This window comes from Canis aureus, chromosome 4, assembly GCF_053574225.1.
Source record: "Canis aureus isolate CA01 chromosome 4, VMU_Caureus_v.1.0, whole genome shotgun sequence".
Taxonomy (NCBI): domain Eukaryota; kingdom Metazoa; phylum Chordata; class Mammalia; order Carnivora; family Canidae; genus Canis; species Canis aureus.
In genome coordinates this window covers 6,754,874-6,782,646 of record NC_135614.1, presented here as the reverse complement: position 1 = coordinate 6,782,646, position 27,773 = coordinate 6,754,874, and the positions used below count along the sequence as shown (strand labels likewise).

The 27,773-nt window shown below is 42.1% G+C and overlaps 1 protein-coding gene and 1 long non-coding RNA gene across 7 annotated transcripts in view; one reads left to right on the top strand and one right to left on the bottom strand.

The window, feature by feature from the left end:
* Positions 1-21,959, bottom strand: part of TARBP1 (tRNA guanosine 2 -O-methyltransferase TARBP1) — an 82,553-nt gene extending 60,594 nt beyond the window's left edge. For 4 of the 6 annotated variants that reach the window (XR_013377558.1, XR_013377557.1, XM_077894458.1 and 1 more), the window contains exons 1-9: positions 21,033-21,959; positions 15,510-15,607; positions 13,861-13,930; positions 11,407-11,555; positions 10,441-10,493; positions 8,659-8,756; positions 5,798-5,933; positions 5,134-5,230; positions 3,914-4,003 (exon numbers count right to left, since the gene is read on the bottom strand). Coding sequence is in view for 4 of the 6 variants with exons in the window: in XM_077894458.1 (XP_077750584.1) it covers positions 3,914-4,003; positions 5,134-5,230; positions 5,798-5,933; positions 8,659-8,756; positions 10,441-10,493; positions 11,407-11,555; positions 13,861-13,930; positions 15,510-15,607; positions 21,033-21,939 (1,698 nt within the window). In the remaining 2 variants the exon portion in view is untranslated. Of the gene's footprint in view, positions 1-3,913; positions 4,004-5,133; positions 5,231-5,797; positions 5,934-8,658; positions 8,757-10,440; positions 10,494-11,406; positions 11,556-13,860; positions 13,931-15,509; positions 15,608-19,207; positions 19,234-21,032 lie in introns of those variants that run through there. The other 2 variants (XM_077894460.1, XM_077894461.1) reach the window with 2 other exon arrangements.
* Positions 21,960-22,084: 125 nt separating this feature from the next.
* Positions 22,085-27,773, top strand: part of LOC144312116 (uncharacterized) — a 31,068-nt gene continuing 25,379 nt past the window's right edge. Inside the window, exon 1 of the long non-coding RNA XR_013377556.1 lies at positions 22,085-22,809. This is a non-coding gene — a long non-coding RNA (uncharacterized LOC144312116). The remainder of the gene's footprint in view (positions 22,810-27,773) is intronic.

Below are 27,773 nucleotides of genomic sequence, written 5' to 3'. Positions count from 1 at the left end.
AAAGACACATGACTGGTGAAGAATTGGTATCCAAAATATACAAAGAACTCTTAAAACTTCACATTAAGAAACCAGACAACCCAATTTTTTAAAATGGGCCAAAGATCTGAACCAACACCTCAACAAAGATATACAAATAGCAAAGAGCATATGAAAAGATGCTATCATAGGTCACTAGCCAATTGCAAATTAAAACCACAAGATACCACTATACACCTCTGAGAATGGCTAAAATCCAAGCCACTGACAATACCAAATGTTGATAAGGATGTGGGGCAACAGGAACTCTCATTCACTGCTGGTAGGAATGCAAAATGATATATCCACTTTGAAAGACAATTTGGTAGCTCCTTAGAAACTGAACATTTTCTTAACATATAATCCAGCAACTGTGCCCCTTGGTAATTATTCAAATTAGTTGAAAAGATATGTCCATACAAAAACCCATATGTGAATGTTTATAGCAGCTTTAGCCATAATTGCCAGAATTTAAAAACAGCCAAGATGTCCTCCAGGAGGTGAATGAACAAACAGTGGTACATCAGACAATGGAATATTATTTAGGGATTGAAAGACATGAGTTACCAAGCCATGAAAGGACATGAAGAACCTTAAATGTATATTTCTTAGTGAAAGAAATTAATCCAAAAATGCTTCATAGTAGATTCCAACTATATGACATTCTGGAAAAGGCAAAACCATGGACAGAGAAAACATCAGTGGCTGTCAAGGGTTTGCGTGTGGCTGTGTGTGGGGGTGGGGAGGCACGAGAAAAAAGAGGGATGAATAAGGGGAGTGCAGGGGATTTTTAGGACAGTGAAACTAATGGGTGTGATACTGCAATGGTGAACACGTGTCATCTGTCAAAGTCTGTATAACATACAACCCGAAAAGTGAACCCCAATGTTAACCATGCACAGTAGTTAAGAATCCTGTATCAATACTGGCCCATCAATCATGACAAATGCACCCCATTCATGCAAGATGTTAGTACCAGAGCGTTGGAAGGGAGTGGTGAGGAACTGTATGGGAACTCTCTGTACTTTCTGTTCAGTTTTTCCATGAACCTAAAACTGGTCTGAAAAATAAAGCCTATTATTTTTAAAATGTTACTTAGCTTGAGCTACAGGAAATTGCCATTTCCATAGGTTAAAAGTGACTGGATATCAATGATCTTATATGGTTCAAAATAATATTTACACAATAATGAGAACACTACCACCCACCAAGTTATACACTATAGACAAATCTACACTAAGGGACACACATGTATATGTAATTCCTTCTGTTTTTAAACCAAAAGAATTAAGTTTGGGTTCAGTTATAAACCACCAGACGAAAGCTTCCTGAGGACAGTGGCTGTTTATCTTGCTGATCATGTATTCCCAAAACTCAGCTTGGAGCCTGGTGTATACAAGGTGTGCAATAGAGTTTTCAATAAAAGAAGACATAAAGAGATAGCTAATATACCAAGAGAAAGTTAAAAAGAAAGAAGAATATGAAGACACTGAATTAGAGAACAGAGAAAAATCAGAGGAACAAGTTAGAAAATCGGGGGGGGGGGGGGGGTGATCCTTTCTAACCAACAATAAAATAACATCTGGCTGGCCAAAGGGAAAAAGACCATAAAGTGTGCTTACATTCGGTGTGGACCAAGCATGTCTGAAACATCTTCACATGCATTTTCTTAATGAGACCTCACAGCTCATACATATGTCAAAATAAATTCCAGATGGATTAACCACAATTTACAAACTAGTCTTATCAATGAATAGACGTCATTTAAATACTTGAACAAAGCAGAATATCTGAACAAAATGCAAAGAACAAATATATTTACTGGACATCTGGAGAAATTTAAACACTGAATATTTGAAATCAAGAAATGGGTCGTTAACACTTTTAGGTATGGTAAGAGCCTATTTAGTATTTAGGCCCTTTCAAAGCCTTTACCTTTTAGCAGCATATATTTCTAGATGAATTGATAAGATTAAAAGTCCAACAAAAGTAACTGATTAAATAAATTATAAAATATTTAATCGACTGAATTTTTAAATATTACATAGTGGAGATTTAGCAACATGTTAAAATGCTCAAATGTGGGACGCTTGGGTGGCTCAGTGGTTGAGCGTCTGCCTTTGGCTCAAGGCATAATCCCAGGACTCTGGGATCGAGTCCCACATCGGGCTTCCTGCATGAAGCCTGCTACTCCCTCTGCCTATGGCTCTCTCTCTCTCTCTCTGTGTCTCTCATGAATAAATAAATAAAATCTTAAAAAAAAAAATTCAAATAAAATAAAATGCTCAAATGTGAAGATGAAAAATAAAATTCAAAACAGTATAATCCTTAAAAAAAAATAAAAACGTATAATCATTATTTTTGTTTAAAAAAAAAAAATCATACATGTTGGGCAGCCCCAGTGGCCCAGCGGTTTAGTGCCTGTCTTCGGCCCAGGGTGTGATCCTGGAGTCCAGGGATCGAGTCCCACGTCGGGCTCCCTGCATGGAGCCTGCTTCTCCCTCTGCCTGTGTCTCTGCCTCTCTGTCTCTGTCTCTCATGAATAAATAAAATCTTAAAAATATAATAAAATAAAATAAAAAATCATACATGTTAATAATATATCATTTTAAATATACATAGAGAGAAAGCAAGACTGAGAATATGTATACTGAAAAAAATAATTAAGCCAAAAAATATGGATTTAATTTGATTGTAGGCATTACAGCTGATTTTTATTTTCTTTACATGGTTCTGTATTTTTCAGATTCCACCTAATTAGATGTATTATGATCAAGAAAATAAAATGAAATTCATATTTTTTTAAGACCCCAATTTTCTTTTTCTTCATTCCCTCTATTACCCTACTCTATGCCTCATGATTTCACACTTGAATTATTTTTTTTTTTAATTTTTTTTAAATTTATTTATGATAGTCATACAGAGAGAGAGGGAGAGAGAGGCAGAGACATAGGCAGAGGGAGAAGCAGGCTCCATGCACCGGGAGCCTGACGTGGGATTCGATCCTGGGTCTCCAGGATCACAACCTGGGCCAAAGGCAGGCGCCAAACCGCTGTGCCACCCAGGGATCCCCACACTTGAATTATTTTAACACAGTTCAAGCTGATTTCTCGTTTCTCTCTGTGTGTACACAGACGGACCTGCCTTCTAAAAGAAATGATCACATCCCTATCCTCAGTGATCTCTCACATACTGGAGAAATAGAATTTTTTTAAAAAAGCTCCCTGTCCTCAAAAACCATATAACGTGTAGAGGACACAGATTAGAATTCAACCAGCTATACTGATGGGTAAGAGCTAACAGGAGCAGAGTGAATGAAGTTCCTTGGTTTCAGACAAAACAGAGAGGAGGAAGCAGACCACCGAGGACCCCACACAGAAAAGCAGCACCAGGAGGCTAGTGGGACTGCAGGGCCATCGTGGGGAAGTAGCACCTGCCAGGGTCTCCATGAGACCAACGGCTGCAGATGAGGAAGGGTGTTCAGGATTTCATGATACATTTGATGCACCAAGTCAGGAAGAATCAGGAATTACCCTAATGTCAGACCTGGGCAACTGGATAGAAGGAAGTGTCATTAACAGAAAAAGCCAGAAGGAGGAGGTCCTATGTTACTGTTTCTGAGTTATCCAGACTCGAGATCTGCCCATAAGGACTACCTACCTTCTCTTCTAAGTGAGTCTGTCTCTACCCCAAACATTCTGCAGTCTCCCTTTAAGATTCTTGGTAGCATTATTAGTTAGGTTCACTCAAAGCAAATACACAATATTAAAAAATCTCTGTCCATAGATAACAAGGTCAACATATTTTACATAAGTGGCTAGTGGTTGGGTTCAATTAGAAAACAATTTTTTATAACTCTCAAAAGACCTTATCATTAAATTATTTTCAATCTTACCTCTGTCCACAGTGAGGTTCCTCGTCTTAAGGACTCCTCTTGTCTCAGAGACATGAGAAAAGTTGAAACGTCAGAAAGTGACACCTTTTCCTACAAGGGGGGCAGGTTGGGGGAGGGTGTCAGGGCAGTTTAAAAAAGTTAAGTTACTCATTTAAAAATTTTTAAGCGAATAAAATGAAATCACTGTAAAAGCAAGCTAACATACTATTTAAAATAGAATGTTACTAGTTAAATCAAAAGAAAGCTATCTTTTTTTAAAGAAAATAACTTTAGAAATGAAGATACTGACTACAAGCAATCAATACATTGTCATATAAAGTGGAAAATTATTTTATAAATATGTTCCTTATGATCAAGGTTACCAACTTAGAGACAAGATGGTCACTGTCTAAGAGCAAAAACAAAAACATCCTATAAAAAATTACTTATTACTTAAGTTGAAAAGTGATGCTTACTTTTCAAAGCCATGAAAATGACCCCCTATCTTACGAAAACCACAGAAATCTTTTCACTCTTTAGGCTGTATATCTTGAATTAAGATAGCTTGCCCTGGGCCAGGTGTCAGCAAAACCACTCACAGCTCTTTTGTAAATAGTGGCACAGAGCCACTTTATTTATAAACTGCCTATTGTTGCTTTTAAGTAGTTTTAACAGAGACTATGGGATATACAAAGCCTTAAAAAGTAAACTTTTTCTGGCCCTTCACAGAAAAAGTTCGCTGACCCTTATTCTCAGCAAGAATAGTGAAGGGGGTCTGTAAAAAAACAGATACTACATACTCCTTGAAGATCAATTTACAGGAAGATGTGCAGAAAAAGTATAGAGGAAACCAGGCAAAAGCTTCCAAGAGTCCTCTCCCAGTGGAGTCCACCAAAATGGGTTTAATTCCCCCAGCAACAAGCTGTGACAGCATGTGAAATGCTGTCTACCAGCGATGCTCCTTACAGACTCACGGCCCAGGGTTTTTATTGGGAGCTGGTCACAGCAGCACCCTTGCATAGCACCTACCAAGACTCCAAACCCCGAGAAGGAAAGCAGGGGTTCAGTAGGCACAGTACATCACTCTCCCTAGTAGCACAGGGAGAGCCCTGTTGAAACCCACATTCGTGGCCTCCAGCAAAGGCTGGCCCAACCCTACGAGCAGGGCTTTCGAATGATAGCATCACAAACTTGTAAACTGAAGCATCTTAAGTAAAAAATAAATGAATAAATAAACCTACCACATCTACCAAATTCATAGCTGTTTGAAGAAGATAGCACTGAGCTGCCCCTCTCAGCAGAATCTGATGGGTGATCATAGTGCACTGAAGAACATCCCTGATGCCAAAAAACAGAAACATGCATTTACATGCTCCCAAAGACAGTTCTGGTACTTTGTAAATATTGACAAAATTATTCAGAGTATCTACAATGCCCAACATAGAAAGTCACCATCAGTACAACTTCAAAGCTATTATTTCCCATCAAGATCTCTAGTAGAGCTCAATTTTAATAGGGCATATATCTCTTTCAAAGACTATACATGAAGATACTATTAAAGTACTAATTTTACATTTTTTGAAATCCTTTGCAATCAACATTACTGTTTGATATTTTACCTCTAGTTTTCTACATATCAATGTAATTTAAGAAAACCTTACTGGCCTTGTTTTAAAATGATCAAAATCCAAAATCATTCGTAAAACAAAATAAGCTCAATCATATAAACATATTTTTTACTTCTTAATATAAAATTAAGAGCTCCAATTAAGAGCTCTTCAGCTCAAAGCCCAATGCCAATATTAACCAAAACCACTCACTACAGACTAAAGCAGAGGGGAAAACAGAATTTACTGATGGAAAGTGACTACAGATATAACCATATGTGAACATAGAGTAAATTACCTGAGAGCAAGGAGCCCGTCTACACCCAGGGCTTTACATCTTGGGACATTTGCCAAAGCCTTAGACAGAAACAAAATGGGAATGCCACACCAATGTCTACTTGTCATCTTCTGAATAAACTTTAAGAGGAAACTACCTGTAAGAAAATGTTTTAAAACATCACTGTTCCCAAGCAGCACACGGAAAGCTGCTCAACATCATTAGTCAGCAGGTATGAAAATGCAAATCAAAAACTATAATGAGATAGAACTTCACACCGGTGAAGACAGCAGTGGTCAAAAGGACAGACAATAACTATCTGGCATGGACAGAGCAAAGCTGGAACCCTCACACACTGCTGGTGGGAATGCAAATTGGTGCAGCCAATGTGGTAAACAGCTAATGAGCTAAACTGAGTTAAACTGAAAATTACCATAGGAGCCAACAATTGGCACTCTCAGGTATACACTCAGGAGCACTAGAGGTTATGTTCACACAAAAACCTGCATGTGAATATTCACAGGAGCATTTTTAATAACCAGAAGTGGAAACAATCTAGAGGTCCACCAAACTGATAAACGGATAAATAACGTGTGAGGTATCTGTACAGGAGAGTATTATTCAGCCCCCCAAAAAATGAAATATTGATACATGGATCATTACTACTCATTCATGGATGATTCTTAAAAACCTTATGCTAAGTGAAAGAAATCAGACATAAATTAAAAAGCCACATATTATAGGATTCCATTTATATGAAACGTCTAGAATTAGGGAGTGTGTAGAGAAAGGTTAGTGGCTGACAAGCTGGCAGGAAAGGAGAATGGAAAATGATCGATGGGGATCCCTGGGTGGTGCAGCGGTTTAGCGCCTGCCTTTGGCCCAGGGTGCGATCCTGGAGACCCGGGATCGAATCCCACGTCGGGCTCCCCCGGTGCATGGAGCCTGCTTCTCCTTCTGCCTGTGTCTCTGCCTCTATCTCTCTCTCTCTCTCTCTCTGTGACTATCATAAATAAATAAAAATTAAAAAAAAAAAGAAATGATCGATGATGGTGATGAAAATATTCTTTCTAGGGGTGATGCAAATATTTTAGAATTAGTGGTGGTAGTAGAACTTTGTGAATGTACTAAAAACCAATGAAACGAACACTTTAGAAGGGCAAGTTTTATGGTACGCAAATTATAGCTCAACAAACCTGTCAGAGGAAAAAAAAAAATCAATGTTATTTCAATCTCATTCCTATAAGATAAGTACTCTACTATATTGCAGAGATTCTGATACCTGTGCAGCTATAATTTTTTCTAAAAAGTTTAAGGTGTAAGATCAATGTTTTTATTGTTAGAAACCATTCCTTTGTTGGAGAGGTTAAAGAAAAACGCGGTAGAAATTATTGATGGTAACTGGCCTCTGGTATTGCCATATGATAACATTAGATCCTTCTCATTCGCTATTTCTTACCTACTCTGGATCTGATTACTATTCGCCTACTTGAGATACCAACATAAGGTGCTCTGTTGTGCCTCCTCTGCTAGTACGTGATTTTGTACAGACTCTCAAATCATGCAAGTAGTATGATTCTGTTTCCTCTGATCATCACTATAGAAGACTTAAGAAATCCTTGGAAGCTCCTGAAAGGAGCCTGTGTTTTATTTATAAAATAATATTTTATATTTATTTATAAAATACCATGTACTTTAGATCTTCTAAGTACCCAACTCAAAATTAGACACATTTAAGATACTCACTGGAAACTTGACTGAAAAACCTACGAAGTAGTAACTTGAGTTAACATTTTACTTGCTCTCTCTTCTGTTGACTAAGTTCCCACTTTTGTCTCATACCTCACTTGTGGCACAGGGAAGATGGTGATGGCTGAGCTACCATTTCACATTCATGCAACACACTTATAAATGTCCATGTGTGCCAGGGCCACAGACAGCAGGTGTTCATACTCTAGGGGTGCTCCTACCATCCCCTCTCCCTCCCAATCTCTCTCTCTCTCTCTCTCTGTACTGCTGATCTGGGATGTGCCAACATGGTCAGCAAAGTAATCCCCAGAGGGCTTACACTTCTCTGACTTCTGGCAAACCAAAGAACACCTAAGTTAGCTTCCCCATGAACTAGCTTTTTAAAAAAGTAATCAAAACAATTTTCTAGAAACCGAAAGTTGAGACACACACATCTTCTTTTTCCTTTTTTATCCCTGATTTCTGAATAGATATTACCATTGGTCATTGTTTCACCCTATTTGCAGATGAAATACAAAAAGGAAATGTGTTTCCTACCCAGGCTTGCTTTATAAACCACAAAGCCACAAGTGAAAAAAAAAGACCCAGGAAGGAGAGTTAAATCCTGCTGCTGCTCAACAAACAAAATAACAATAGTTTTGCTCTTTGCTTACCAACTTAACTCATCAGAAAGGAAAATAAATCCCTAATCTGAAGAAGTGGGTATTTCTAAGACACAAGGTCTTACATAAAGCAAGTACATTTTTCTTGTACCTGTTAAGTTCCTATCTATATAGGGACAGTTTAACCACAATGGATACTCTGCTTACAACTTTTTCCTAAACCCAGGTCTTCAATCAATTTTGCTAATTTTTTGGAAAGCAAATACAGAAAACTAGAAAAGATGACCAACTGCAACACACATTCTAAAATGACTTCCATACTATTCATGCCAATGCTGACAATACATGTTATATATAAAGGCAAAAATGTGTACCCAATTACAATGAAAACCTGCATAATTCTGATAAAATGTGTATATTCTGGAAAAAGGATAACACTGATTATAATAGTCATAGGATAGTGCTTTATCACAATATACTAAAAATTTTAAAGCTAATAAATTAAAAAAACTAAACTTTACTGACACATACTCTTTATTTCTTCTGGAAGAAGAGAAACATAAGTGACTAAAAACTTCTGCAATTTCAGTCCCAATGGAGAACCACTTCCTATCAGCTGGCCTGGGGACCTATAGACAAATGAGGAAAAAAAACAAATACTTAAAATTTACAAATAAGTATACTGAAACTAAATGAACTACAGCTCAAGAGTCTTTCAACAACAATCAGACCATTTTTTTTGGAACTTGCATTTTATTTTTCAGCGAAATTTTGAATATCCTTCTGAATATAAAATATCAGGGTCTTCTAGGAAAATGGACATGAGTTAGTATAGTAACATACTAAGTAGACACAGATTTCCTTTTTATGTTACTTTTCCTGACACATATATGAATCTTGCTAAAATAGCATAATTTTTTAAAAGTCAAAAATGATCATTTTCATTTATATTTTATTGTTCCCAACATGTAATCCAATGATTTTAAATCTTTAAGTATTAAATAAAAGAAATAACACTCAAAGAAAAACATATATGAGTAATTAATGACTTTTGCAAGAACATTTGGTTGTTAACATCTACTAAAGTCATTTTTTTCCTGCTATATGCTTCTACCAGGAACATTATCTGCTAATTGAACACATTAGAGTGCAAGGAAACTGAAGGCATTTCATAATAAATGTGTCTGTCGACTCCTTTAGAGGCACCAAGCAGGTTTTACTGCTTCTCCAGCTGTCTAATTGCTTCACAGAACTATTCAATAGTAATGAGTTATTTGAAAACTAATTGGCAAATCAAGTATTGCTATGCTCTTTCAATATTTATTAAAGAAAATTAAATATTAGTATAACTTAGCACAAACTAAATTTAAACATTTTAAAGAAACTGGCAGTGGGTGGGGAGGGTGGTCTGTTTAGAGCTATTCAGAACAGAAGACTTGCAAGTATAAATTTAGTTCATCAGTATTCAAAAAACAACTTAAGTTCAAAGGCAGGGGAATATTCTGAAGGTGTAATTCAAGGGTACAGATAATGCTCAAAAAAACGAGGCTCTGGCACAATACTGACAAACTCTCCTCGCTGTCTAACTTTCTGAAGGGAGAGAAGAGGCAAAGAAGTGACAGATTCTTGGTCTCTTGGTCATGGCAGCCTCTGTCACATTTGGAAAGAGCAAGGTTAGTGAGCCCTGTGGCATCAGGACTAGAATCGGATGTACTGCTGGGAACTTGTGGGGCTTTTCACATGGATGGAGGTGGATGGATGGACAGACGGACCCTGAAACAGACACAGATGAGTAAGTCTGCTCAGCAGACATAGCTGGGAAACCGAGAGAGAATAGTCAAGCAAATGTGGTAACAAGTTAACATCGGGGGAACGTGGACAAGAGTTACGTGGGAATTCTCTGTATTATCCTCACAGATGTTTCTAAGTTAAAATAAAATTTTTTCAAAAAAGGGGAAAAAAGGTGTAGAATGTTGGTTAGCCAAAGTCACTACCATTTCCAAGAGAGCAGGAGTCAGAGCAAGGGGAAGAAAGCTCAGCGAGACGTACTCTCCATAAGCCCAAGAGTAGAAGGGTTCAAGGTCAGAAAGACAACAGAAAACAAAAAGAGAAGAATACTTGGTACAACTCACAGAAGAGCAAAAAGAACAAACACAGAAGGGACTTCACAATAAGAAAAAGTTGAATGTCTATTCAGCACCATGTGTGATGTACCAAATATATGGAACAGCCTGGTCATATTTCACAAACGTTCAATTTCTATATCAAGAACATATTACTACATGGCTGCTAGATAACACAATGTTTGCTTACCTGATGTACAGAGAGCTTTCTGAAAGTGCATCCATTAGTGGTCCAATGATAAACTAAAACAAACAAAAGATGTAATTAATAATAAGTTTCAGCTGCAACTTTGAAAAGTTGGCTGCCCTGGCTGCATATCCCAACAAGGCTGCAGACAAGCTGTTCTGAGCAAAGCTGATCTCTTACACTGTAGGCTAATTCAAGGCTAATTCTGGAGGGTACTTTAATTCCGCCACCACAACAAAATAGGTACAGAATTTTCCCATCTGATAAAAACTTAGAAGAAAGATCACACAGGACCAGAAAGGAAGAAAGGAGCCCAAAGGAGAAATACATGGTAGAAAATAAGCATAGTTACAAAGGAAAAGCAAGAGAAATATCAAAAGAAAATGTAAACCCCTGTGCCTGGGAAATAAAATGGGAAAAAATGGTATCTTCAAAAATATTAAAAGACATTGGGTCAAAAAAGCAAGTGTATAAGAAGTGCAGGAAGGACAAGAGAAGGTGGAAAATGATACATATCAAACCATGACAGCATGTCATCAATCAGGAGGGTTACTAGGTTTACTAGAGGGTATGTGCCCTCTAAGTGAGGGAAAATACCATACCCTACATGATCATGTGACTCATCAGCGCTACAGGATCACAGCTACAATTATTCAGTCTCTCCTTTGTGTGATTTCTGACAAATGGAAGTATAGACGCTAATGTAGCTCAAAAGGCAATCTCTGCTTAGTATCACAGCTAACAATAGTTCACTGGCTCAGAATGGGGGAGAAGTATCACTAAACAAATAGTAATAATTCAAAGATTCGGAATGGTGAAAATAGCATCATTATGCAAATCTATAAAATATCACTTGCTATGAGAGAGTCTTTGTATATTTTTTTGAAGATCACATGATGATGCAGCAAATGTCTTTACCTCTCATCTCCTAACAAAGAGAGCAAGGGGGAAGAAAAAGGCTGTCATTACCTCAGAAAACTCTGGTGAAAATGGAAGAATCTTTGTTTCATACAGCTCCAAAAAATGGATAACACCTTCTTTGGTCAGGATTTTATTTTCACTTTCAAACATTCTTTTATAAATACACATATGCCAGGATGGGTGAAACAGCCAACATCCTGTGGAAATAAATGCCTGATGTTGACACTGATTCTCACACTCTTGCTCTACATAGACTATAGTCTCATAAATCAACACAGTTACACACAAACACGCTAACTTCATTAGAACGTATAGTGAATTTATAAATCCATCCAAGGGTGTTCACTAAGAAACCACATTCAGGCATTTCGTTTAGAAAGACTCCAAGCAAGCATCTGTCTGCCTTTGGCTCAGGGTGTGATCCCGGATTCCCAGGATCGAGTCTTTCTCCGAGCTCCCTGCATGGAGCCTGCTTCTCCTCCTTCTGCCTGTGTCTCTGCCTCTCTTTCTGTGTCTCTCATGAAGAAAAGAAAAAAGAAAGAAAGAAAGAAAGACTGCAAGCAACTTTACTGAGAACACAGCACACAGAAGTTAACTATTACCCCATGCACATAGGTTGGAGCTTCGGGTTTAGAGTGATTTCAAACAATCCTTGTCACCCTACTTCAATCCACTTCTCCCACAGAAATCTGAAACTGTCACTCCTCTACTTAAAACCCTTGATGGTTTCTCATACTCTTGAAAGAAAATCTGAATGAGTCATGAGGCAACCCTGACAATAATGCCAACATTACCCCACCCTCCCATGGCCCCCACCTGCGCCACCCTGGTCCTCTGCCTCACTGAGCTGTTCCCACCTAAGGGCTTTTGTACTCTCTGCCGTCTCGATTCTGAGCTCTGATGTTATCCCTGAGGTGGGCCTCTCTCCAGTATACCCCCCACCCCAATGTATATTCCATTTCAGTCCCTTGTTTGGTATCTTCATACGATTTATCATTACAAATTTTTCTTTTCATGGAAAAGAGCCAAAACTTAAGTGAAAAACAGTACATCTGTCTCACCACTTTATCCCTAGCACTAGGCATATACTGGATGCTAAGTGAATTTCTAAATGAGTCAAAAAAAAAAAAAAAAAAACCTCTGCCTCTCAAAAATGGAATAAACCTGCACCTTGGAGATATTTGTTAATTCTTTTGAAATATCCTTTAATTCTTCTAGAAAAAAATTATTCAGTATTTTTAACTCATGACATTCTAGATATGAACTGGTCCATTATTTGTTATTTACGCCAAAGATGCTTGCTTGTTCAACGCATTGGCAATGGTAATTTTTCCACACCTGTCATTGCTATTTGATTTGGTTTGCCAAGGGCTGTGGGCAAAACGTGGTAATAAGAGAATTATTCTAATAGTAAATGCATAAGTGAAGTCACAATAGGATTCAATTAAATTCTAGCCCCAGGTGACTATAGATTCTTACAGTCTGTGAAAAATCCCAGTCTATCAGAAACAACCACAGCACTCGACTGGATAAAGCTCAACTCCTAAGGGGTCGAACTATTAAAGTTGTAATTATCTGGAGTAGGCACTAAAATCCATTTACCCAGGTTAATTCTCACGGGTAAACACAATAATGTAGCAGCTGATCATTTATACGCATGTGAAACACGGTCAGCCTGCATTTAGCTATTTTGCTGATACAAACTTAATCTCATAAAATAATTTTAGGAACCTCCAGTTTTTTTCTATTTCTCCTAAGAAGCTCTCGAAACACAATACTGATTAAAGGCTTAAAAACCATACCTAAAATCATATCATGGCCTTTCCTATGAAGTCCAAGATACAGAATAACCGAAACCCCCAAAAAGTAACTAACAATGAAACAGATACAGAGAATGAGAATGGAAAGCAGTTAAAATATATAATACCAAAGAACCACTATTAAAAATGTAGAATATATCATCATTAAAACATTCCTAAAGAGCTCTTATCTCTTGAGGGTGTATACTCAAATAATGACAGATAACATGATATGCTGTCAGGGGGTGACCGTCATGGTCCGTGGTAGGAGAGGCAACAAAGGACCAAGGCACAGGCTGGTCACGTGCCGGTCACTGCTGAACTGGGTGGTGGGGCTCAGTTTACATATTCCTCTCCTTCTGCAAATGTCTGAAATGTCTTGTAATCAAAAGTTTACAGAATTAACCATACTGCTAAACTCCGCAGCCATTTAAAGGTATGTTCTAAAGGACTATTTGAGGACATAGGTAAACGCATCTGGACATACTGCAAAGTAAGACACAACGTTATGAACAATAAATCCAGAAGGCATGTGTCTGGAATGTTAACAGTTGTTCTCTTGGTGGGAGCAGATGCACGTTTTCTGTTTTACACCTTGATAGTTTTTCCAAATTCTCTATAATGAATGATGGTTAGTTATAATATAAAGGGGGGAAAAGAAAACTATAAATGTTGCAAAAATCAAAATAAAAGTAACCATTACCATCTTCCTCTGACACTGCATATTCAAACAGACTCTTCAGCTTTGGTAAAACTGGCTTTATAACATGGATCTGAAAATAAAAACAAAAAAAACCCCTATGAAATAAAGACTCTCCTTTAAAAATTAAGATGAACTTTAAAACTTTAAATACCAAGACAAAACTTAGTTTCATCTATTATACAACAGTAGTCCTTCTGTTTTCTCCCCACATAAAAACTGTGCAGAAGGTGCCTGATTCTTCCAGTTTTTATATCACATAAATTCCAGTATATGAGACTCAGTGTGGCAAAGCTAATAAATACAACCTAGGATGTAGTGACAGGAATGTCTCATTTGTAGAGTGAGTATCATAAATCATGTCATGTAATCCTCAACTGTCTTGGGAAATACGCAGGGCTGATAATACCACCAGCTTACAAAGAAGGCAAAAAAAAAAATACTCTCTTGAGTCCCTCAAGTGATGTTCAAGGTCACATGTGTAGACTATTGTAGATAAATGTAGGTAAATTAGGGTTTCTAAATAAATTACAGGGGTCCCAGGTATCTACTGATTAAGGAAAACCATAAAAGTGTATCTGAATTTGGAAATGCTTTCTCTGTTCCTCATGTATATTTAGCACATGAGTAATTATTTTGGTCCACCAACAAAGCTTGGTGCTCACTTGGGGTGACACCTAACAATGAGGACACAGATGGCCAGCTCCCCCACAAGTCTGCAGCTGACACACCAGGGGGGCCTGCACCACCACAGGTTCTCCAGGAGTGATCCCAGAGCAGCAGGGGCATCATCTGGGAACTTGTAAAACACATGAATTCTCAGGCCTCACCCCCAGACCTATGGAATCAGAAACTCTGGGGACCAGACAAGCAATCTGTACTTTAACGAGCCATATGGGTAATTCTAAGGAATGTTAAAGTTTGAGAACCACTGTACTAAGTGAGGTCATCTTAAGAGATTCCGCTCAATTTAAAAATTCTGTAAAAGTTAATTCAAAGGTAACTGAAAAAGATTTTTCAAGTTTCCACTTGCAGGACCAGGTACACAGATCTAAGAACTAAAACAGGAAGGAAGGTAGGCAGGCCAGCTACAAAATTAAAGGGCAATTATTTACTTAACTTTACCACAAATTGCCTTAAGTAACATTTTCCTAAGTCTGTATTTCTTTGGAGATTATTCATAACGCTGAGAAAGTACAAACTAACACTTCAGAACTCAAAGTCAAGACTAAAACTCTTTGAGTGGCAATTGAAGTCAATTAAAAAGTATGCTTTAATTTCCTGAGTTAACATTCAGATTTAAATTGCATTTATGCCAGAAAACAAAGTACACATATCTCCTATTTTTTTTTTTTTAATTTTTATTATTCATGATAGTCACACAGAGAGAGAGAGAGAGGCAGAGACATAGGCAGAGGGAGAAGCAGGCTCCATGCACCGGGAGCCTGACGTGGGATTCGATCCCGGGTTTCCAGGATCGCGCCCTGGGCCAGAGGCAGGCGCTAAACCGCTGTGCCACCCAGGGATCCCAGTACACATATCTCCTATTATTCTTTACTCAAACTGGTCTTTCTGCATTGCTTTTACAAATGTTTGAAAAAAAAATCAACACTGCATCGACATAGGATTCATTAAAATATGAAAACGCTTACCTGATTTCCTTCTAGAGTTTCCATAATTAAAATATAGTTTTCCCAAAACTTTAGAAGCTCATCCTTTTTCTTCTCAGACCACCAAAACAGACTTGGGCCTGATATGGTTTAAAAAGGAAAATTAGTTACTCCTTTGTAGACTTGATAAGTTTCTTAATGACAGTCATTTTTAAAATAATGCCACTACTACCAAATATTGTATTCTCTAACAATGGAGGGTGTCCCTGTATCAAAGTCTAGATAGGAGGTTTGGGCTAATAAGAATCTCCAAAGGTTTGGTTTTGTTTTCTTTTAATTAAGATTACTGTTTTAGAGCTTTTGGTAGGAGTCATGGATTTGAACACATAAAACCCTATTTTCTCTCCCTCAGAACCTCATTATAACAGTCAAGGATTTTTCAAAGGCAGAAACCCAGAAGAATGGAGATAAGGGGAGCACACAACAGTAGTGAAACTTAGTTTGAAAATCAGAGAAAAACCAAGCAGTCTCAAGTAAAGTGAATATAAAGTGGCAAATGGTAAGCCAAGAAAAAAAACTGATTTACACTTGAACATCTTCCCATACCTAAGGAACTGGCAGCAAAAGCTACTCTGTAAAGTAGAGGTGAAAAGCAAGGCTAAACTTAAGGGAGTTTTGTTCTGTGTGTTTAAGAAACAGACCCTCTGCGCCCTTTCTGGTGCTCAGACTAGGAAAAAGCCTGGAATTTATTTTCTGGAGAAGGTAAAGTGGTAGGTCTCTGGATTCAGATGCATCAGACCCTACTAGGGTTGGGAATAAGTGAACATGTGTGCTCCCAGGGTGCCAAGACCCCCTTCTACCTGCCCTTTCCACCATGTGAGCCCCTCAGGTCCCAGAATGCTCACCAGACCTTCACTACATGGCAGCAGCCTAGAAGGTCTCCATGGAATCTGGCCAGCCCAAGAGGAAAGACATGAAAATACCGCCACCGGAGATTACCCAATCTGGCGTGGCCAGATCAGCTTGCAGTGAAGTTCACGGTTGCAAACACCACTTACATGTTCTGAGCTTTAAACTTGATTTGGGTTCCTTATTTTTTTTTTTAATTAAAGGTTTATGTATTAGAGACAGAGGGAGAGAGAGCTCGTGAGCAAGCTGGCGGAGGGGCAGAGGGAGAGAAATCCTTAAGCCAACTCCTGCCAAGCGTGGAGCCCAAAGCAGGGCTTGAACCCTTGACCCAGAGATCATGACCTGAGCTGAAACGAAGTTGAAGCAACCTAGGCACCGCACTGCTTCCTTATTCTTAAATATAAACAGGTATCTAAGGATCATGAGCTGTCTGGGGAAACATTTACATTGAAGATCAAGACCAAAACAAAAAGAGGAAATCTGGAGAGAACAAAACTATGCAGGAGGAAGAAAACCTCACGCTGTCTTAAGAACAGGATACTATTAAGGGGACATTGTAAGAACAAAAAAGATCTCATGAGAATAAAAATTTGATAGCAAAACCCAGAAACTCAGAGAAACAAATGGAAATAAAGTTGACAGAGTTACCCAGGAAATAGAACCAAGAGACAAAATCCTAGGAAACAGGACAGAAGACATGTCTTGATAACCAGTCCAGGGGCTTCAATATCCAACAAGAGAACAGAATGCAGAGAGGAAGGGAGGAGAGAAACTAATTCAGGAAAAGTTCCCAGAACCAAAGAACATGACTTCCAAATTGACTAGATCCACCAAGTGCCCAGCACAAGATGAAAACTGACCAGCACCAAAACTGTGAAATTTCAGAATGATGAGGCACAGTCCCCACTAACTTCCATGGAAAAGAAACAGAGCACATATAAACAAGCACAATTCGGAACGGCTTCAGATAGCTCAGAGCAACACTGGAAGCTCGAGCTACAAAGACAATAGATCACTGCCTTCAAAATTTTGAACGGAAACATTTTCCAAGCTAGAATAATACGCCCCATTGAACCATAAATCAAATGTGATGGGAAAACAAAGGCATTTAGACATGCTTGGTCTCAGCTTCCACTTAGGATAGAGAAAGCTACAGAAGAATATTCGTGCCATACTAACAGAGAAAAGGCTGGATAATACACATAATCCTAAACCCCTGAGACTGCAATGCCATCAGGGGATCGGAACTCCAAAAGACAGGAAAACTCTCTCCAAGAATAGACAGGACACGTGAACTGAATCTACCTCTGGCCAAGCGCAGGAAGAAGAGGTGATTACCAAAAAGTAGTTTTAAAAAGACAATGAGGGCCACCTGGGTAGCACAGTTAAGTGTCAGTCTCTTGGTTTCAGTTGAGGTCACGCTCCCAGGGTCACGAGATCGAGCCCCATGTTGGGCTTTGTACTCAGCAGGGAGTCTGCTCTCTCTCTCTCTCTCTCTAAATACGTAAAATCCTTTTTTTAAAAAAAGGGATAGGGCAGCCCGGGTGGCTCAGTGGTTTAGCGCCTGCCTTCAGCCCAGGGCGTGATCCTGGAGACCCGGGATTGAGTCCCACATCGGGCTCCCTGCATGGAGCCTGCTTCTCTCTCTGCCTGTGTCTCTGCCTCTCTGTGTGTCTCTCATGAATAAATAAATAAAATCTTTTTAAAAAAAAGGGGGGATAAAAAAGACAATGAACATTTGATGAGTTTTTCAAGGCTGGGTGTGGGCTAGTTTGACAGCTGAGAACTCCCCAAGGGAGTCTGCAACCACTCACCAGTTTGTCTCCTTGGGCATCCCCCAGGTACTCTAAGAAAGACTGTGGGAAAAGCAAGAGACTTTGGAGCACAGGCATATAGGCCCGCCTAGGTTTGAGAGGACAACAGGTCTAAACCCATCCCAGCCCTACAGGAGTACAAGGTGGTGGTCAACTACTAAAGCCTATCTGCATCCAGGACCCTCCTCCAACATGAGACCAAAGCTGTCTGCCCCTGGAGGAAACCCTGCCACATCCCCCACGCCTGTCCCAGTCCTGACACAGGCAAAACCTGGCTGCCCTAGGGGATGAAGAGAAAACCTGCTTCCCCAACCCCATACTGGCAGGAGGAAACCCCCTCATGCCTGGAGTCCTGCACTGATAAAAAGCAGGTCGGCTGCTGTGGGGGGAGGGCAGGAAACCAGAAGTCAAGGTCCCCAACACAGATAGGAGCAGAATGCAGCCACCACAGGAGGGGCTGAGGGAATCCTACACCCTTCCCTAAGTAGGGAAGAATGGCAGAGGTTATCTGCCACTGAGGAGAGAGCAGAGATGGCAAAAAGGCTGGAACCCTGAGTTTCAGGCAAATGGGGCCTAAGAAGAGGCTGGAATGGAAGAAATGAAAAGATCCCCCCACCTTCACCCTCCATCTCAAGCCTTGCACTACGGAGTAGACATCAGCAGTCTACCCGCCAAGGGAAGGACCAAAGAAAGCATGAAGCAAACCCCATCTGTGGTATTAGCATCAACAACTTCAGAAAAACAAGAACAGTGAGAAAAACCTTTAGGGATTCCTGGCTTCACATTAAACACAAGGTAGCGATACCCCACAACCATACCAGTAAAAAGATCCAAATACAACTTCCCCATAAACTAGTGTGACCCAACCCCCAACACTAACGGTCTCACGGAAGAGGACGAGCACCCGTCTCTAGGAATAAATACCTACTTCACTCTACTGAAAAGAGTGACCCCACTGCCCAGAGATAAAATGAAAAACAAAACCAAACTTAGAGACGGCCCACGTAGAAGACTTACACATGACAACGATTCACGTGTTAAAGGATCTAGTGGAAAAGGTAGACAACCTATAGAAAGAGATAGGGAATGGAATTAAATATCAGAAGGAAATAAAGAAACAAAAATGTACCGGGGTGCCAGCATGGTTCGGTTGGCTAAGGGTCTGGCTCTTGGTTTCACCTCAGATCATGATCTCAGGGTCCCGGGATCAAGCCCCCGTCAGGTTCTGTGCTCAGCGCAGAGTCAGCCTATCCCTCTCCCTCCCCTAGCTCATACTCTCTCTCTCTCTAAAACAAATAATCTTTAAAAACATATCAGACACAAAGGATCCTTTGATGGATTTATCAAACATGCTCTGATAAAAATTATCTCTGGAAGATGCCTACATCAAAACGAGTGCATAACCCCCCCCCCCAAAAAAAGGGGGGGGGGAATACGAATTTCAAGACAAAAATTCCAAGTGAAGGCAGACCTAAGAACGGCAGCTGCACACCAGGCTGAGCTTTCAAGAGACTTCTTCATGAAAGTGATCTGGCTTGTACAAGGGAGATTCAGACAACTAGCTAACACTTTGAAGCCGAACCAGTGATATAGAGAGAACCAAACAATTTTTTAAATGACATTATTCCAGGAAAACCTTGCAGGAAGGAAAAAGGATAATCACAATTCACTTCATAGATCATCTGTGAACAGCATTATCAGTCATAATTTTGTAAATGTTGAAATCACATTAAACCAAAGTATAACTATTGCGAATGATTTTGATGTGTCCAGATTATTGGAAGACACAGAGTTAAGTATCAAAATAATCAGCTAAAAGAGGTACAAGTGGTTCCTCACTGAGGGAGGAATCTGGCCGTGGCCAGGGAGCAAAAACTATTGCGTATCTTTAAAACTCTGCAGAATGACTCTCTAAAATAAATGACTTTAATTTTGGTAATTTAGAAAGTGTTCTCCAGTGAAAACTCTTTGTTGGATGATCAGGGACTTGTGGACTGTCAAAATATTTACAATCTAACATTTCAGACAAACATGAAAATCTACTCACAACTTCAACCAAACAAAAATCAGCTACGTTGAAAAAGTCGAAATCTTCTATCTATTGGGACAATTTTGAATCAATCTATTTTGGTCTTGGATGACTCAAAAAGATGACTGAAGCAGGCTTTCACACAATTCCGTGAACAAACCAATCAACAGTAAGTACCAAACTGAAGGGAGTCACTTCTAGTTCAGCCACTTGTGTAATAAAGGAGTAGGAAGCATAGTCTCAAAAGGCTAAAAAAAAAAAAAAAAAATTCCGACTCATCCTATTAAATCAACAGCGAAAATATCCTCAGAAGATCGACTTAAGGACCATACATTTAATAAACTGTGGCTACCTCTCAGCAAGGAAATTGCCAAGGTTAACTTACAAAGAACGTGATGATTTATTTCTAGGACAGAATTCTAACATTCAAAGCTCAGTGTTCAGTACAGGTAAATGATTTTCCTTTCAATCTGACGGATGCTAACCCTTCCTTCCTATTAGGGTGGACCTACCACGAGATGCGCAAACTTGGGCTGCAAAATCCCGCTTGGGGGCTCAGTCACGTTCCTGATCCTTCCGCGGGGGCAGGGTTGCGCCCTGCTCCGGGTCAGAAAGGTCAGGAAATGCTGACGGTTCTCAGCTGCAGGGATCTGTGTCACCTGGCGCACGCCCGCCAGGTGAGGCTCCCAAGGGTTCCGGGGAATACACAGCAGGCAGGCACGGGGGCTGGAAGCAGGAGCCCGCACCCCCGCCCGCACCCGCACCCCAGAAAGCCAGGCGGGGCTGGCGGGAAGCAGAGAGGCAAGCAAGTACCGGTTCCTTCCTGGGGCCCGCAGGTGCAGGGGGCCCCCAGCTCCGCCGACACCTCCACCGCCCGCTGCAGGAGGTAGCGCGCGCGCCTGCGCGTCAGGGCGTCCTGGGCCTGGGCCAGCCCCGCCTGCACCGTCCTCCAGAAGCGCCAGCAGCGCCGCGCGTCCGGGCCCTCCTCGCGCGCGCGCGGACCGCGGCCGGCGCCGGGCTCGGGCAGCAGCCTCTCGGCCAGGGCGCTCAGCACCAGCAGCTGCGGCCCGACGCGGCCCGGCCCCGAGGGCGCCCCGGCCGCGACCAGCCCGCCCCACACGGCTCGCAGCGCCGCCCCGCCGCACTGGCCCAGCGCCGGCAGCAGCCGCCCGGCCGCCAGCGCCGCCGCGTCCTCCGCGCGCCCGGCCCCGGCCCCGTCCGCGCCCAGCGCCAGGCCCAGGGCGGCCCGCGCCACCCGCTCCAGCAGCGGCCCGTCCTCGCGGGGCCGCAGGCAGGGCCCGACGGCCGCCAGCACCTCCACGGCCGCCTCGGCGCCGGGCGCGGGGCCCGCGGCCAGCAGGTCGCGCAGCGCCTCCTCCGCCAGCGTGGCCGCCAGCTGCGGGCCCCCGGCGAGGCGGGCGCAGGAGCGCAGGGCGGCGCCCGCAGCCCTCAGCACGCGCCGGCGGTCGGGGCCGCCCCCGGGGCGCCCGCGCAGGCCCCGCAGCAGCGGCACCAGGTACCCGGCCGCCACCTCGCGCGCCGCCTCCGGGAGCGGCCCCGCGCCCCCGCCGCCGCGCGCCGCCTCGTCTTCCAGCCGCTGCAGCAGAAAGCGCAGCGTCTCCACGCGCTCCGCGGACGCCTCCCCGCGGCACAGCGCCGCGAGCAGCGCCCGGGGGTCCCGGCTCTGCGACAGCAGCGCTTCGGCGAGGACGCACTCCATTTGCCGCGCGCGCCGCCGACGCCCGGCGCCCGCACGAGGGGCGTGCGCGTGCGCGTGGAGTGCGTGCGCGCGCGCGTGGAGTGCGCGTGCGCGTGCGCGGCCGGCCGGGGCGCGCGTCGGCAGGGAGGGGGCCTGCCGCGGCCGAGCGCGGGCCCCGCCCGCAGCCGGCTCCCCCCGGCCCCGCCCTCACTAGCTGTTCCGAGACCCGAGCCCCCGGTTAAACGTCACTGTAGGTGGAGCTTCGGCTCCCACCGCTTCCTGCTTGGAGGTGGGCCTGCCCGGACCCTAAGCCAAGCAGCTGTGCGGTGCGCACGCGGGCCGCGGGTGCCCCCGGGTGCCCTTCACAGCCACCGAGCCGCCTGTTGTCACCAAGGCGCAGGCTGGCGCCACCCACAAAGATACGGACACGGTGGGTCTGAGATGGTTAGGGACGCGCGCCAAACAAGAACCCCCAAAACCAAACAGCAGCAAACCAACCCACGGAAACGTGAGAATGGATCAGAGGCGCTGAAAAGCACGTTAGCTATGTTTTGGGGACAGGGCTGAAAAGAAGAGGCCCACCCCTGCCTTTGCCAGGCCCAAGCCGTAGCATGCACGTGTTTCTACACGATGCTCGTGTTCTGTGCGATCTCAAAGATTGTCCATCTATGTATTTCCTGCGTTTATGACAGCATCTACTGCTACGTACAAGAACAAAGCCTCACGTTAATTAGCATGACCCTAACTGGTTTGACTCCTGGCTTAGTCCCAGGCAAACTGAACCTGTGAGTTGGGTTTTCTTTGCCTTCTAACCATAAAGATCTCTCCGGTAGTCAGTGGAGAAGACACTATCCCACCTTCGAAGAGCTTGACGTGTAATAAACATAATTGGTAAGGTATAATTTAAAGTCATCTAAAATTAAGGTTATTTTATATCATTTAAAGTCGTTTTTATAGTTTTGATTTTGTGTAATTGAAAGTTTACTTAAATTTAAAATTACCGGACATCTTAGATGCAAGATTTTTTCCCCCGCTTTCAGTCATCCAGTTTTTCATTGACAGAATGCATAAATGGTTCTATTGTAAACCCGCTCGCAATATGTCAATAAATATCAATTGCCTTCAACATATAATATGCCAGTAAATAATCAGTTTCCCTCAACATCCATTTTTCATGTACCTATCAAACAAAAATGGACAAAACTCTGAGAGCGACACCAAATGAAGACAAGAAAATGGAGACCTCTGAAAAGTTATTCGTTGTATCACGCAGATACCACTTCACACCCATTAGAATGGCTGAATTTTTCAAAACTGAAAAGAGCCAAGGATGTGGGACAATTGAAACTTGCATATATTACTGATGGGTGTGTAAGTGGCACAGTCACTTTAGAATGCTGTTTCTAATGAAGTTAAAGTGCACCTGCTTTATAACTTGGTAGTTCCACTCCTAGATATTTGCCTAAAATAAACGAAAACATACTCCAACAAAAATGCTTGTGCAGGAATGTTTTTGCCGACATTAGTCATTAAAACCAAATGTTTATTACCACCTAAATGTCCATCGATGGAGGAATAGATAAATTGCGATCTACTCCTATAATAACGCTTGCTATTCAGCAATAGAAAATGAATTACTCATCCAGGCAACAACATGGATAAGTCGCAAAAACATTATGTTCAACAAAAGAAGCCAGAGAACGAAGTTTACGTACTGCATGATTCCATGTATATGTGAAATTCAAGAAAAGACGAAAATATTTTGGGTAGAAATAAGAATGGTAGTTGCCTATAGAGAATAGAGATTAAAACAGGACACAGAGGAACTTTCTGAGGTAATGGAAATATTTTATCTTGGTGAGGATGTAGGTTTCACACTTGTCAAAACTCCTGGAAATGAAAGCTTGGGATCTCTGCATTTCACTGCGTGTAAGCTTTGCCTTAGTTTTTACAAATGACTCATTAAAAACATGCTCATACATTGGCCCATGTATTCATCCCGTTACCTACAGGAGAAAGCCCGACTCTGGAGCATGCACTGAAGGCTTCTCGGCATCTGGTGAAAGCCAGCCAGCCTTCTTATAATTCCCCCTACTCCGCCTGGTGTTCCAGCCACATGGAACTCCTCCCCATTCTCACATGTTTGCACTTCTCTGCAGGAATATCTCCCACAGCCACCGCTTCACCGGCTCACCAAGGTGGGGTGTGGGTTAGTCTCCTGACCACAAAAGCTGCCTTTTCTGTCCTTATACTTGACAGTTAAGGATTTCCTTTTCCTAAAGCACAAAATGTCTTCCTCTGCTTCTCATTGCGTAGCTTCTTCCTATTGTTTTATTTTCCCGACATTCCCAGCTGTTTCTTCTCCACCTCTTTGGAGGAAGACTCCTCTTCCTCTTCCTAACCTGTTTCCAGAGTTATATCTTCAGACCTCTGTTCTTCTCACTTTATAAATTTTCCCTGAATAACTTCATTAAACCTGTAGATTGGGCTACCATTTACATGCTAATGATGGGGAGGAAAATCTGCATCTCCTGCCCTGATCTCTCTCCTGAGCTCCAAACCTGTCTACCCAACTGCCTACCAGACATCTCCATTGGCATACCACTCAGGGCATCGGTCTCAGTTTACACTTTTACAAACGTGAGTCCATATCCTCATTCCCCCAGCATCCTTACTTCTTCCCACTAAGGGGAATGCCTCTATTCACTCAGTTGCCCAAGTCAAAACCCAGAGAGCCCATAGGCTCCTCACTCCCTTCCTTGATTCTCACATACACCACTCCTCAAATCTATCCATGAATCTTTCTAAAATTCTAGTGTCCCTCCATCCCCAACTAATACCTTAGTTTTTGACTGTTCTCTTTTCTTACTAAGATAACAGCAATGATCTCCTGCCTGAGTCACTCTCCACTCCAATATACACTCCCTGTTGCTACCAGGGTGATCTTCTTAAAATCAAACACCGACCCTCAGAATAATGTTTCAATTTTTTAGCATGACATCCAAGATGTCTTATGAGGTGACCCCTGCTGATTTCTCCAGCCCTATCTCCACATGCCCAGTATATACCAGAATTTTTGAAGTCCCTAAAACATGCCATGTGCTTTCACTTTGTCCTTTCAAGAGCCCTTCCATCATCTGGAAAGCCCTTACCTCTACTCCACCTGACTAGACACAGTTCCTTTCAAGACACTGTTCAGGGCAGCCTGGGTAGCTCAGGGGTTTAGCGCTGCCTTCAGCCCAGGGCCTGATCCTGGCAACTTGGGATCAAGTCCCACGTCGGGCTCCCTGCATGGAGCCTGCTTCTCCCTCTGCCTGTGTCTCTGCCTCTCTCTCTCTCTCTCTCTCTCTCTCTCTCCCTCTCTCTCTCTCTGTCTCTCATGAATAAATAAATAAAATCTTAAAAAGAAAAAAGACACTGTTCAAATGTTGTCTCTATGCAAAGTCATTTCTTAATATCTCCCACCACCAACACCCACCCCCACTTAAGTTAGGTAACTCTCTTCTAAATTCCCCAAACATCCTAGCATCCTAGCATATCACTAACACTGCATTTGTCATGCTATGATGTAATTGCAGGTTTACTTTTTTTACCTGCCTCCCCACCATGAACAATTTGAGGAGTGGAGGTGATGGGGAGGAGGTATGGAGTTATGTCTTTATTCACACTAATCCCAGCACTTACACCTCTAGCTCTATCATCCTCAAAAATGCTATTGAGGGGCACCAGGGGCTCAGTTGGTTAAGTATCCAACTCTTGATTTTGGCTCAGGTTATGATATCACAGTCATGAGATCAAGCCCCAAATTGGGCTCCAAGCTGGAGTGGAGAGTCTGCTTAAGATTCTCTCTCTTCTCTCTCTCTCTCTTTCTCTCTCTCTCTCTTCCCCTCCCTGCCCCACTAGAGCTCTCACTCTCTCTCTCTAATAAATAAATCTTAAAAAAAAAAAGAATAAAAGCAATGCTTATTGACTGACCATCTCTAATTCCTCCATGAAGACCCAAATTACAAGGCATCTCCAGGAAGCCACTCACTCCCAAAGCCCTGAATCATACTGGCTTCTACTTCTGTAGTCTCTAAACCTTCAGTTGTAGTAAGAGTAGTGGCTAACAGTTACCCATCATACTTACTATAAAGAAGACATGGTAATATTTTTCTATATGCATTATTACATTTGACCCTCAAAACAATTCATAAATGAAGTGCTATTATTCTTCTCATTTTACAGAAGAGCAAACCAAGAATGGAAGAGGTTAAGTAACTTGCCCCAATGTTACACAACAAAAAAAGCAGCAGAGCTGACTTAAAGCCATGCACCCTGCTATGTCACCTCTAAAACATCAAGAGACAAAAGTATAAAATCAATATGTCAGGTTTACTGCCTCATAATCTCTGCACTTCCTGTGTTGCACAGAGTAGCCACTCAGTAAATTATTGTTGTATGAGCGGATGAATATGTATGTCTCTACCACAGCTTATGAACCCCTTGGGAATTAGGATTTTGCTTTAATTCACATATTCTACACACCAAAGTACCAGAAACATGGTAACCATGCAGTAGGCACTTGAACCTGGAGAAATAAGAATTCAGTATTTTTTTTAATTTTTATTTATTTATGATAGTCACAGAGAGAGAGAGAGAGAGAGAGAGAGAGAGAGAGGCAGAGACACAGGCAGAGGGAGAAGCAGGCTCCATGCACCGGGAGCCCGACGTGGGATTCGATCCAGGGTCTCCAGGATCGTGCCCTGGGCCAAAGGCAGGTGCCAAACCGCTGCGCCACCCAGGGATCCCGAATTCAGTATTTTTAAAAAAGATTTTATTTGTTCACTTGAGAGAGAACTCTAGTGGGGGAAGAGGCAGAGGGAGAGGGAGAAGCAGGCTTCCCACTGTGCAGGACCTTGAAATCAGGACCTGAGCCAAAGGTAGATGCTGAACCAACTAAGCCACCCAGGTGCCCCAAGAATTCAGTGTTTTATTGTGACAGTATGATAAATTCATTAGTCAGAAAATTTGCAGGGACACAATTACTCTGACAATATGAGCATTTGAAAGCTGATGTCCTTGTCACCTAGATCAACATGTAGTAATAATATGCTGCTTTCAGGGGAGACCCAGAGTCTCTAGCTATTCCTACTCATCCTGGTGAAGGTGAATGTTTGGTTGCAAGTGACAGAGTGAAGTTTAGACTCATTTGTTGTCTCTAATCCTGGCAATTTTCCTGCTTCGTCCATAAATGAATAGAGTCTATGACTAGCAATTATTTTAACAGCAAAAAGAGGTGCCAGTATAGACAAGTTTTAGAGTCTCCCCTGCTTTCTTAGCTACTTTAGTTCAAGGATTCAGGTATTCAGCATTCTTTCTTGCATCCCTTACACCCAAAGCCTGCTGCATGCTGTTTCCTCCAGCAACAAATGTGTATGCTTCTGAGAAAGAGACTCTGCCCGTGCCTTGTCTGGTGGGTGCAAGTGTCTGGAGATGGCCCCTGAGGTGCTATTTCCCAGGATATGCCCCCTGCTCCACCTCTGGCTCTCACAGCTGAATGACCACCAAGCTTAGGCTCTTACAACACAGGTTGCAACATACAAATAATTCAAATTTATGGGCTTTAGCTGCCTACGCCATGTATTTTAAATCTTCCCATGAGATCTCTAAAGATGGATATCCTGGATTCCCTTCTAAGCTGAAATAGTGTGCTTATAAATGTGAATGTTGGCGGTGCCTCTGAATTTTAATACTGACTCTTCTCACATTTCCCATTTACAATGAATACTGCTTCCTCTTAGTAAGGGTAGCGAAGAGAGGTGAAGGGGGAAGAGGAAGTGAAGTTAAGGAAAATCATCCAGGTAAATGTTTTC